Raw genomic sequence first — 14,068 nt, forward strand, 5'->3', positions numbered from 1 at the left:
AGTGTACGTAAAAATTTGAAAAAGACATCTATATGTCAAAGCTCCTTGCTACTGAAACAGTAAACTGAGAACTCAGTGAGGGTTTACCATGAAGTTATATGAATAGCTATACCAATTAACTAACAGAGTGTAGTGAAATTTAATTCAAGTAGGTATGGTACTACTTTTTGGTTTAAAGACTATACTTTTTAAAAAGTGGATACCTGCGGTCCATCTCTGGCTTCATAGAAGTCACCCACTCTTATTTTTGCACTGAAGCTGAAATTGTCCCTTGAGATATCCATTATTCCATTTCTGCTGAGATACTGAAAAAATCACATATTTTTCCACTTCAGGTTTTAATAATGACAACCCAGCTTTGATGTATAGCTATCTTCAGGACACTACTGTTTTGCATATTCTATGAAGGGGCTATGGATTTATAGGAGTTCAATTTAGATTAAGTACATTAGTCCCATACAGAGAAGATTTTGCATCAAGGAACTTATCTGAGAAAGGAGTGAACCTTTTTTTTCCATAAGCATGCGTAATAGGCACCAAATGTATGTTATTTGGTGAAAAGTATGTACCTTTATTACTTCAGGGTACTGCCTAAGTTTCTTTCCACATGGAGCATAATACGCTACTTCTCCTTGAAGGCGCCCTCCAAAGTTTCTTATTCTTGTCTCTCTCTGCCAGCTATACATAACAGAAATGAGAATTATAACATACTTAAATAAGAAAACTCCTAAAAACTAAAAACAACTTTTAAGAATACATGCTCTTCAGAAAAACATGATAAGCACACACAAAAAAACAAATATTAAACCCCAGTTATACAATTCAGATGCATTTACTATTAAAATTATTTCAATTTTTAGGTAAGCAATTCAATTAAAAATTAATCAAAGACTGAAGTTACAAATACTAAACTCTATTACATTTTTTAGAAATCATAACTGGTATTAAATTGAGATATATTCCATAACATGTGTCAATGTTTTCTGATTTTTTTTTATCTGAAAAGCTGTAAGGGAGAAGAGGAAAGGAAACCTGTTCTTGGAGAATCATGCTTTTCTAGTGTGAAACTTCTCAGTTCCAAGTAAAGCATTTTAGCCAAACTCTGGTCAAGTTTCCTCAGTCTTGCCCACAACGGCTTTCCCTGTCCTTTAATTTGATATTTACAAAACCTGTATCACTCTTAACTGTGTCCCTGCCCTTTGCGAGATGACTTGCTCGTTTCTTTTTCAGTCACATTTCCACTTGGAGGCACGCTCCGAACCCAGCTCTGCCACATCTCAACAGAGCAGTTAGCCTTAATCTTAGTTTTCTGAAAAAGCATCTTATTTGGCCTTTGTCCTATCTCTTCTGCTCTAATAGATACTATGTAGTATACTCACTTTATTAATAGTAGAGAATGAGAAATCAAGCATGCATAAAAGTATGTGTGGGAAAAGCAGAAAGAGAAATCTAATTTTCCATACCCATATTCCAAAGGAATGCGCAGTTCACGTTCATCTGTTACTCTTCTTCGTTTAGAAGTGCCTTCAAGAAAATTCAGTCAGTTAACATAAAAGATGAGTTTATACACATGGCAATTTTTAAGATAGTTTTGAAACTTCTCTTTAAATAAAATATCTTAATTACTCGGATTATTAGTGTTGTCCTGCCATGTGTACGTTATTTTTAGAAGGTTCAACAAAACACAACGTATGAAGTAGAGAGGCTCTTTTTATTTCCTTTGGTCTGCATGACAAAAACTAGTCTTTCCCTCCAACAAGAATACAAAGCAAGGTAAAAATACATAGTTTTCCGTTCATTTTGCTATTTAAAATTGTCTAAAATAGGAGGGAAGTAAGTTTAGACAACCATATACAGTTGTTTTCTTTGAAAATGAGTTTTAAGATGCTGAAAAATTTCAACAGCTGGCTCATATATTTAAAAATAGTTTAATGTCTAAGTTTATATAAATTCATAGTCTAAAATACTACTAATTCTTTTAATTAAAGTACACAGGAATTAGATTATAATTACATGTAAAACTTTTCAGATGACAACCAAGTTTCACAAACACAAATATATATTATCAATACAATATTTCACTACACACCTCAATATATTCCTAGCTATTGAAATGAGAATAGAGGACAGTTTTAGAATATTAATGTAAAAACTTTCAACAAAGATCTCTAGAAGTTTATAAAAGGTCAAATAGAAAAATAAAGATGTGGTATGTTAATGACTAATAATGCTACTCACTAATAAAAATGACACTGACCATGTGTTGGGCAGATATGCAATTGTATCTTAAGTAACCAAGTGAGCTCACTTTTATAAAGTACAAAAGAAGTCCACTGTCAATCAAATACTAAATTCTAGAAGCATAAACTAAACACAGAAGCAGGAAAGTATTCAAAATCAAGAGCTGTCATTAAGCAGGTTCTAAAATTGCAAGCACTGAGAATAAAAATTGTAATGGGTCATAGCCTTTGAAAATACATGCTGACGTTTCTTAGCCAACCTAAACCTAGCTGTAACTTGATTCCAATGAGATCATCCTCAGAACACTGTATAAATAAGAATTCTTGCTATGGTTTGCCTTCTACTTCACAATAATAAAAACAAAGTGTAGGTACCAGAGTGTGGACTTGAAGTAAGTGTGGAAGAAGGTGTGCCAAGAAAAGCAGGTGACTGGGATTCAGAACATAAGGCAGCAGGAGCAGAGCCTGGGGCTTTTGCTATGTGGAGGTTACGAGGTGTTGAGTGAGCTGTGAGACTGATGGAAGGGCTTTTGACAGAGGAGGTTGTTTTATTCAGTTTCATTGAAGTTTTCTCTCCTTCAGTATCACTATCTGATTCATCTTGGTCTTTATCATCATCATCATCTTCTTCTGATCCTTCTGTATCTGATTCTGAATTACTATCTGATTCTGGGAAGTAAAAGAAGCATTTGTATATTATAACTAGATAATCAACAACAATTTGCAGTTTGTACCTAAATGGAATAGTTCAGGAACCAGCATCTGTGAATGAGAACTCAAATGAGCAATCTTCCTGAAGAGTAAATTTTTATTACTATCTTGCAAGCTATTAGGGTACAGGGTATGCAGCCTATAGATCCTCAAAATTCTTCATTGAAAGTATCCATTTCACTCAAAACTTTACTCATAAAACAGTTCTTCTCATATGACACTATTCACATGGTGAGTTCTGTTTAGTGGCTTTAAATTACTTTTAATTTAATGGAAAAACTAAAATACAGCGGGAATAGAATTGATTATTTAAATTAATAGATCCCAATAGGTTACAAACTATATTAGGTTCAGTATGAGGAAGAGATGGGGCCTACCATTACTCTTTCATCTGGACTTTGAAATAAAAGAGAACAATCCTCTGGAGGAGAGTCTGGGCTCTTTTGGCTGCAGTTACTGTACGTTAAGACTCCATCAGGCTTCTCAGGTTTCACTAAGACTAGAATTACTGAAATAATTGTGTGGGGTAATGTAATGACTTAGTAATGAAAGTTTGGTCTAGCAATGTAAATGCATAAATGCATCCATTCCTACAGATATGTAAAGTCTATTCCTGGATTAAACTTAATAAACATAGAACTGATATTTGTACTGTATCCTAATGGTTTCCAGAACAACAGCTTTTGTGGAATTGTGTTTTGTGTAGTATTATCTGTATACATTAAAGTTCATTATAAAAGCTGTCTTTGAAAGTTGTTAATACTGACTTTCATCATCTTTTAGGTGAAGTTATCTTTATGGAAACAACAGGAAAAATATTACAGAAAAAGTTGTTCTATCCTGAGCAAGAAGGTTGTTTCTACCTTACAGACACTTTAATTTGTATAACTAACTATATATTGGCAGTTAGAAAATTTACAAATGGATTTGTGGCTGACCAGTAACAAATCAAAAAATTCTGATAATATGTATTTCATATTTGTATCTAAAATTTAAGCTTTCTTATAATTTTCAGTCCTCTGTGGAACAAGAAGGGGCAGAAAAATAGAAAGAAGATAAAAACAACAAAAAAACCCCCACAAAACCAGAAAGCGAATCAAAATAAAATCAAGAAGTAGCTTAGATGTTGTTAAATAAGTTCTGTGTTGCTAATAAACATCCATGGGGATTTAGGTTTTTGGTTTTTCTGAATGACGGTGACACATTTTATCAAGTAGAAGAGATGAAAAAAGAACCAATGAGTAGCCCTGAATTAAATGAAAATTAAGCAACTTTATGAAATTCCTGCATCATTTATACTCACTTTGAAGTGTTATTTGTTTAATGTTATGTGAATAAGAAAGCTGAGAATTTTACTTAGGATTTCCAATTTCAGTTACTCCTCTATTTTACCAGCTCACTACAGAAGCATACACAGCCGTGTGAAACAGTGAATGATGTCAATTTTAAGGCTGTGACTTAAGAACCTCTTTAAAATGTTTCCTTTCATGTAGCATTTACTGAAATATTTTAAATTTTAAAATTGAAAATAACCTGATTGGCTGTCATCAGATTCATCATCTTCATCATCTTCATCTTCTTCCTCATCATCTTCCTCTTCATCCTCATTTGAATCTTCAGAATCTTTACTACTGGGAATGTCTGAATCTGTTCCTCTAAACTGTTCCACTAAAGATTTTGCAGGATGAGAGTGATGTTGTGTTTTCACTGGGTTGACATTATTGCTAACTGCTTTTTCCTTCCCTTGACTATGGAGTATGGGAGAGGTGGAGGGCATTACAGCTGTCTGACTGCCAGGGGTCCTTCTCCCACCTATACTCAAATTGACAGGTGAGGAAAAAGGGGTACTACTTGCAGTAGCAATGTTTTCACTTATTTTACTCTGCATTTTAGTTTTGGTAGTAAGTGCTAGAGGAGCTTCTTGAATGACACTTTGAATAACTCCATTTGGTTGGTGATTACTTAAAAGTGCATTTGTCAAGAATGGATTAGGGTGGTTGTTTTCTAATGTTGGTTTTGGATGTGCTGGTGAACTAGAGGTTCCTTTTGGATTTGACAAAGCTGCAATAACTTTCTTCAGGCTCTTGGATGACTCCTGTTTCTTTAACTGTGCTGGAAATGTCTGTTTATATTGTTCCTGTTGAAACATAAGTTAAAAGAACAAATCAATAATGTACTGTAAGAACAAAGATTACTTTTACTTTCCTTCAGTATCTGACAACAATGCTTATACACAAAGTTAAATCATGATTAAAACTGCTATAAAAGTACTGGCTGTGATGAGTAGCTGGTTGCTAAACCTTGGCTCAACATAATATATTTAAGTTCAGTTAGTGTTTTCCCCTTGTTTCCTGACTATCCCCCTTTCTTTCTTATTGCTCCCATTTTCTAAATAATGCAAGACTGAACCTCTAAAATCACCCTTTACTTTGCTTCGAATCAGCCATATGACTATAGCTTTTGAAGTCTTTCATTAAAATATTGCTCAATCAACTCTCAATAGATGCTATACACTAATGCCAATTAAATCTTAATGTAAGTTTAATATTATATATTAGCTTCCCAGTCAAAAGTTTTAGTGCCTCTTCCATCATTGCCAACTTTATAAAGCCTAAATATTTCTGACATTCAGATTACTTCTCAGGTAGGCACTGCCCTACCTTTCTAGTCTAACCAGACTACCTGACACACCCTCTGCATGTCATACTTCCATGACGCCATGTTTAGTTACGACTATTTTCTCTGCATAAAACACCCTCCATTTGTAAATATTAAGCTGATGAACTGCTGTTCATTCTCCAAAATCTAACTCAAGAAGCCTTCCGTGTTTGTCCCAGCCAGAGGCGCTCATGGCCTCTACCCTTGGAGCATCTCGATCGCCTTACATTCTATCCTGTACAATCGATAGTACCCATGATGCAAAGCTGATCGAAATGCTGGCTCAGCATTCTGTGGCATCTACTTCAGACTGCCTTCAGCATATTAGCATTGGAAAGAGTATAGTAAAAGTTTAGAAAAATTATCCTCATGAAAAATTAATAATTTGTAAAGCATTAAGCCTTAAAATTTCCATCATAAAGGAACAAAAAAATTACAGAATCTTCTTGAAAATAATAAACTCATAGATTTTGTTTATTAAATTAAAATTATCAAAAATAAACTGAGGTAGAATGATTAAAACATTTTAAGTTACAGAAACAGAAGATAAAACTCTGTAATGAAAATCATTGCCCTGAGCCCTTGTCAGATGCCTCAGCTGGCTGGAGAGTTGTTCCAGACACCAAAAGGTTGTGGGTTTGATTCCTGGTCAGGGCACATGCCTAGGTTGTGGGTTTGATCCCGGTCAGGGCGTATTCAGGGGAAGGGGGTAACAAACAGATTGATGTTTCTCTCTCACACAGAGGTCTTTGTCTTTCTCTCTCTCCACCCTTCCTCTCTCTTAATATATTTTTGGGTGAGGATTTTAAAAAAGGAAAGAAAGAAAAAAAAAAGAAAATTGTTGCTTTGTAATTAAAATCAGCAGTGCTATTAGCACTGGACCCAGGTTTTGGTCAAGGCAGCATTTGGTGGGCATTTCACAGGATACATGTAGATGAAATGCCACACAAAGTGACTTATTACATATTTAAACACAGGTACCGAGCAGCAGCATGCAATTCCTATATGAGCTTCTTTAGTATATTAACATCATCACTGTATTAATTTAGAAAATTATTAAAATAATTCATTGTAAACAGAGATTGTCACATAATATTTATACCTAAGGGAACACCTCAAAAAGAGAAAGTGCTTAATTAATATTTAATCACTGAATAAAATACGAAAATTATACCAAATAATTACATTTACCTTTTAAAAGTAATTTCATAGCAGAATTCTTAATGCTTTAAAATACTTCCTTTTGTTAATATTTATATGACACTTTATATGACATAAATATTGCATGCTATACTACACTGTATACAAGTATGTATATATAGTGCTTAAACTCCACATATACATATGCTATTATAATTTAAACGTTCAGCAGAAAAACTTGGTGTACTGTCATTTCATAGAACACAATTATGTCACATAATCATTTTGTAGTTTTTTAATAGGTAATAATTTTTCCTCTAAATATACAGGATCAAAAACAGTCATGAAAACTTCACACATTCCCTTAAGTTTATATTTTAATTTTCTGAAATCGATCCTTACTTTATAGTTCTGAAGAATCTCTTCCCATATTTTGATATCTGAAGGTTTTCAAAAATAACCAAAGATATCTGCATTTTATATCCCAGACTAACATCAGTTACTCTTTTGCAGGAAGGATGCTGTCACTTTTGATATGGGGGGTGGAACATAAATGGGACTATAGGAAGACATATGTTTGAAGCTCTCTATTCTATCTCCAAGCCCTTGCTCCCCAGCCCCTACCTAAGATTCTGAAGATGACAAAAAATCCTCCAGGCAAAACTGGTAAAGAAAATTCACTCCTGGTCTACATATCCAATTAATGTATTGGGTTGGCCAAAAAATTCATTTAGTTCTTTCCATACAATGGCTCTCATAATGCTTGGTTGTCTTTAACTTCACTTGAAAGAATTTTGTTAGATTGCATTATGACAGCTGTCATATCAGCATGCATTTTAAAAAAGCTTATCAACATTGGTGAATTTTTGTGTAGTCATTTTAATATTGAACATGGAAGAAAATACAAAACACTTTCAGCATCTTATATTATTTTACGAAAGGTAAAAATGAAACTGAAACACAAAACGGACTTGTGCAGTGTATGTGAAGGTGCTGTGACTGATCGAATATGTCAAAAGTGGTTTGCAAAGTTTTTTGGTACTACTGACATTCTGTCCATATAATTCTTTGCTATGGGGCTGTCTTATATATTGGAAGATGTTCAGCAGCAGCCCTGGCCTCTACCCACTAGAAGACAACAGTGGAAAACAGTCGCCATACTCAAAACATCCAAATCCATAAAGTTATTGGTGAAAATTAGCATTTCAGAGGCCACTGCCGCCCCATATCTTCCAGTACCTGGCTATGGTCAATCCTACCATGTTCTTTGACATCACTGTTGATAGCCAGCCCTTTGACCATGTCTCTTTGAGCTTTTTGCAGACAAAGTTAGAAAGATAGCAGAAAACTTCTGTGCTCTGAGCACTGGGGAGAAAGGTTTTGGTTATAAGGTTCCCTCTTTCACAGAATTATCCTAGGATTTACATGCCAGCGTGGGGACTTCACACACCACAATGGCACAGGTGGCAAGTCCATCTACAAGAGAAATTTGTTGATGAGGATTTCATCCTGAAGCACACAGGTCCTGGCATCTTGTCCATGGCAAATGCTGCACCCAACACAAACAGTTCCCAGTTTTTCATCTGCACTGCCAAGACCGAGTGGCTGGATGGCAAACAAGTGGTCTTCGTCCAGGTGAAAGACAGACAGCATGGACCTTTTGACATCCATGGAGTGCTACGGGCCCAAGAATGGCAGGAGCAGCAAAAACATTACCATCACTGACCGTGGAAAACACTAATTATAATTATGTTTTATCTTAGCCACCAGACCATTTCTTTTGTAGCTCAGGAGAGCAACCCCTCACCCCCATCTGCTGGGAATGATCTATACTCTTCGTGCTCTTGCTGCAGTTCATTGGGTTCCATATTTTCCTTACCCTTCCAGGTCAAGCTGGATTACGGAGTTAAGTTTATGATTATGAAATAAAAACTACACAACAGCAAAAAAGTTATTGGTGACAAAAGTTAAAATGAAAAATATCTTTTTTCATTTTTTTAAATTGTTGTTCAAACACAGTTGTCTATATTTTTACCCCACCACGGCCCCCCACCCCACCCATTTCTGCTTCCCACCTTCAAACCTACCTGCTGGCTTTGTCCACGTGTCCTTTACACATGTTTGTTGAGGGACCTTCCCCTATTATCCCCTATTACCCTTCTCCCCCCTCCTCTCTGGTTACTGTCAGTTTGTTCTTTATTTCCATGTCTCTGGTTATATTTCGCTTGTTTGTTTGTTTGACTGATTATTCCACTTATAGGTGAGATCGTATTGTATTTGTTTTTCACTGCCTGATTTATTTCACTTAGCATAATGTTCTCCAGTTCCATTCATGCTGTTGCAAAGGGTAGGAGTTCCTTGTTTGTCTCTGCTGTGTAGTATTCTATTGTGTAAATGTACCACAGAAAAAATATGTCTTTTATAGAAAAAAACACATGGACTTTTTGACCAACCCAATGTATTGATTTGAATGAAATGTCCACAGTGTAAGAGTATGGAGGGACCCAATGATTACATAACACTTCAGAAAAGCACACACTAGTGAGGGAGGCAGACATATAGTGAATATCATGAAAAAATTGAATCTCTCATAAGAAATAAAGCAAAATTATTTTTATTACACATTCATATATAGAAAAAAACATATAGAAGAAATATTTATAAAATACCTTTAAGTCAATACTAGGTACCGAAAGCAACTAGATAAAGTCATTTAGAGTTGAGTCTAATGTGAATGCCCACTCACATAAATATCTTCCATTAACTCCTACTGTTTCAGAAACACTAAATTATTTCATTTTAACCATGGGCTTTGAACTCAGTTAGCCCTTGGCATACAACACTTCTGCTCTTAAGTTGTTAGGTGATGTTGGCAAGTGGCTTAGCGTCTCTGAGACTTACTTCTCACATAGTTTTATAAGGATTACATAAGACCATATATGTAGAAAGCACTGCATGACTACATTTTTAAGCAAGTATTTAACAAGTGACTTTCTCATAGCAGTCATATAAAATTCTTTAATTAAGAAATTCTTTGAAGAAAATTAAAAAGCCTTTCAGAATGCACATATTTCTTGATGTTACTCAGTAAATTAATTTCTGTTATAGTAGAATATACATTAATGAGAATTAAAATAGCCCCAAAATTTCCAGACAAGATAGCGGCATAAGTAAACACGGTACTCGCCTCCTCCCACAACCATGTCAAAATTACAACTAAACTACCGAACAAACATCATTCACAACCACCTGAAATCTGGCTGAATGACAGTCCTACAAGTGGGGAATTAAAGAAGCTACATCAAGATTGGTAGGAGGGAGCAGAGACATGGAACAGGCTGATCCCACACCCACATGTGATAAAAACTGGGAGACATATCTCCACTGCGGAGGCACCCCGAGGATCAAGGGGTCCCAGTATACCAAGCCCCTCATCCCAGGATTCCAGTGTCAGGATGAGAAGTCCCCATAACTTCTGGCTGTAAAAAGCAGTGGGGATTGAGGTTGAGCGAGACAGGCTTCTGGAGTCTCAGGCACTTCCTCTTAAAGGACCCATGCAAGGATTTACTTGGACTTACTCCCTTTGACCTCTAGTGCCACAGCAGTAGCTTATAAGGCACCAGGGACATATGGGGAAAAACTGCACTGTACAGCTCCAGGTCGAGAAATGGAGCTTTCTCCCAGACAGAGGTGTTGGCGGAGGCCATTGTTCCTTTTCCAAGCCCTCCCCTGCACAGAGCGGGCTGACAAGCACCATAACTGAGTCTCCTTCAACCTGGCTCACACAGTGTGCTCCACCCAAACTGCTCCACCCAAACTGAGGCCATGCTCCACCCAAATTTTGGGCCCACCCAAACTGCTTCCAGTAGTGTTTCCATACAAATGGCCTGTCTTGGCTCATGCTTCAGATTTTTCTAAAATCTCTCAAATAAGCAGCGTGCCTCAGACCTCTCACTAAGTGGCCCCAGGACTGGCACTAGCAGTAGTTGGCCTTAGTTAATAGCTTGGTCTTGTGTGGGCACCTCCAAGCCCTGCAAAAGTAGCAGCCATCTGCAGATAATGTGTAGCTCATGCTAGGTGGCCGTGGGCAGAGAACGCGTGGCTACTGACCTTGGTTGGCGCCTCCTGGGAGGCTCAAGAGCCAGCGTGCCCAGAAGACAGCTTACGACCACATTGAAGGTCACCACCCACCCACCACCACCACAGGTGACACACTCAAGGGAAACCAGAGGCTCACTGAAGTAAATCCTGCTTAGAGGGGGTAGGCCCTTGCATAGCTCATCCTCTACCATGGTCAGAGGTCAATGGTCATAGCCATTCCTTACAGCTAATTTACCTGGGGATAAATCCCTCCCACTGATGTGACAACAGCAATCAAGGTGAATCTACAACAGGAAGGTGTACATAGCCCACACAAGGGGTGCACCATGAGTGCCCAGCTTCGATGATGGGGAGGCTGTGCCACTGGAATACCTACCACATTAAGTCATGCTACCAAGCCTGGGAGATTTAGCAGCTCTACCTAATACACAGGAACAAACTCAGGGAGGATGCAAGAATTAGAAGTAAAGAAACATGTCCCAAATGTAATAACAATAAAACTCCAGAAAAAGAACTACACAAAATGAAGACAAGCAATCTGTTACAAGCAGAGTTTAAAACACTGCTTATAAGACAAAATAAAAACAAAGATACTGAAATAGAGAACAGGGGGACAATGACCAGAGGGGAGAGGGGAAGGAATTTCAGGGGAAAAAGGGGAAGGATTTACAGGAACTAGTATAAAGGACACATGGACAACAACTAAGGGGGGTGGAAATGGGAGGGAGGTGGGGAGCACTCAGGGGGGGGGCTGGGATGGGAGTAAAAGACAGAAAACTGTATTTGAACAATAATTAAATTTTGAAAAAAAACTGCTTATAAGGATGTTCAATGAACTTAGTGAGAACCTCAAAAACATAAAAAACGGCCAGTCAAAAATGAAGGATACACTAACTGAAATGAAGAATTATTTACAGGGAATCGACAGCACAGTAGATGAAGCCAAGAATTACTCATTTTGAGATATAAGGAAGCAAAAAACACCCAATCAGAACAGCAAAAAGAAAAAACAACCTAAAACAATGAGGATAGTATAAGGAGCTTCTGGGACAACTTCAAGCATATCAACATTTGTATCATGGGGGTGCAGGAAGGAAAAGAGAGAATGCAAAAAAAAATAGAAACTGTACTTGACAAAATGACAGAAAACTTCCTTAACTTGGTGAAGGAAAGAGATGTTTGAGTCCAGGAAGCATAGAGAGTCCCAATAAAAATGAATCCAAAGAGGCCCATACTAAAACATATCATATTAAAAATGAAAAGGGATAAAGAAAAAGAGAGAATCTTAAAAACAGCAAGAGGAAAAGCATTACCTACAAGGAAGCTCCTGTAAGGCCATCAGCTGATTGCTTCTTGGCCTTTGGCTAAGATCAATGGATTTTTGGAATTATGGTCCATTCCACACATCAACCTGGTATTGATTGCTGTACTTCCAGGACCGAGTGAGCGTATGCGTGCGTGCGCGCACACACACACACACACACACACACACACACACAAAGACTGTCAGCTGATGTCTCAACAAAAACTTTGCAGGCCAGAAAGGAATGACATGAAATATTCAGAGTCATGCAAAACAAGGACCTACAACCAAGATTACTATACCCAACAAAGGTACCATTTAGAATCAAAGGCCATATAAAGATCTTCCCAGACAAGAAAAGCTAAAGAACTTATCACCACCAAACCAGTATGACATGAAATGTTAAAGGGTCTTATTCAAGGAGGAAAAAAAGTTTAAAGATAACAAATATAAAAAATAAATTACAATAAATATGTATCTATCAACAACTGAATCTAAAAAACAAAACAGATGAACAAGCAGAACAGAAACAGACTCACAGATACAGAGGACATTTTGACAACTGCCATATGGGAGGTGGTTGTGGGGAAATGTGAAAAAGGTGAAGGGATTAAGAAGTAAACACTGGTTGTTACAGAATAGCCATAGTGATGTAAAGTACAGAATAGGGAATAGAGTCAATAATATTCCAATAACTCTGTAAGTCACAGGGTGCGAGATTTATTGGGATGACCATTTAGTAAGGTATATAATGTCTATTCACTGGAGTGTACACCTAAAATAATAAAATAATGCATGTTAATTGTATTTTGAAAAATAAAAATGACTTGAAAATGAAAAAAAATTTAAATAGCCCCCAAAGTGTAATTTTTCATCTGCTTAATTTACTCATGAAGAGTCAGTAATATGACGTCAGTAATAATACCATCTTAAGACTGAACAGTGCACTACATACTTGCATGATATTATGATACCATCGGTCATTCCATTTAGACCAGTGGTTCCCAAATCTGGCTGTACTTTTGAATCACCTGGGAAGCATTTTAGACACGCAACACCTTAGTCTCGACACATGAGATACTGACTTAATTGTTCTGGGGTGAAATTTCATATTTAAGTTTCTCAGGCGATTCTAATGTATACTTACATTTGAGAACTAGTCATTTAGATTCTTAAAAAAGTCTGATTTGTTCAAGCCATTTTTCTTTGACCCTGTTCTTAAAGTAGTCACAGTAAAGTAAGAGTTAATGGACTAGAACACTGTGACCTTTTAAAGAAAGGCAGAATATCATAGTGGTTATGAAAAGGCACTCTAGTTCCATACTCCTGGGTTTGAATTGTAGTTCTCTGACTAACTAGCAGTGTGACCTTAGCAGAGTTAAAGTTTATGTATCTCAATTTTATCACCTTTTAATGATCATAATAACACTCACGCACTAACAGATATTAGTATCCAATGAGTAAATGCAGGTTCAACACTTAAAACAATGCCTAGCAAACAGTCAGTGCTCTATCAGTGTTGGTTAATATTTAGCATGTGTAATAATAATTTTTGTAACCAAAAGACAGGATACTGTGTTCAAACACATATTTTTCCTCTCCGCTCATTCTAGGATAAAAAGTACTGATCATTTAATCACTAGGATTCTGCTGAACATATGGATATAGGCTATATAGTAATATAAAATCAATAGTAAGAAAATCAAGTTGAAAAACTGTCTCTGATGAGTGGTCCTGGTGTTCATGTAAATGAAAGTTACTTAAAATATCTTGTATTTCATAATTCACTAAGTATGGCAAAGGAAAATAAGTCTTTATAAAATATTTTTACATTTGAAATTGCTAAATTATAGAACTACACAGGTAAATTACTCAAGAATCCATTTCTTTAAACCTGTATTGATATTAGAAAAAA

General features: G+C 36.4%; 1 protein-coding gene across 22 annotated transcripts in view; it reads right to left on the reverse strand.

Annotated features, from left to right (window-relative positions):
• Nucleotides 1–14,068, reverse strand: part of BAZ2B (bromodomain adjacent to zinc finger domain 2B) — a 372,986-nt gene that overhangs the window by 91,072 nt on the left and 267,846 nt on the right. For 17 of the 22 annotated variants that reach the window (XM_053655131.1, XM_053655133.1, XM_053655132.1 and 14 more), the window contains 5 exons: nt 4,485–5,088; nt 2,616–2,909; nt 1,464–1,524; nt 570–678; nt 204–305 (listed from right to left, as the gene is read on the reverse strand). In XM_053655131.1, the coding sequence (XP_053511106.1) occupies nt 204–305; nt 570–678; nt 1,464–1,524; nt 2,616–2,909; nt 4,485–5,088 (1,170 nt within the window). The remainder of the gene's footprint in view (nt 1–203; nt 306–569; nt 679–1,463; nt 1,525–2,615; nt 2,910–4,484; nt 5,089–14,068) is intronic. The other 5 variants (XM_053655149.1, XM_053655148.1, XM_053655143.1 and 2 more) reach the window with 2 other exon arrangements.

Source organism: Artibeus jamaicensis, unplaced genomic scaffold (assembly GCF_021234435.1).
Source record: "Artibeus jamaicensis isolate MK-2021 breed Jamaican fruit bat unplaced genomic scaffold, CSHL_Jam_final contig_936, whole genome shotgun sequence".
Taxonomy (NCBI): Eukaryota; Metazoa; Chordata; class Mammalia; order Chiroptera; family Phyllostomidae; genus Artibeus; species Artibeus jamaicensis.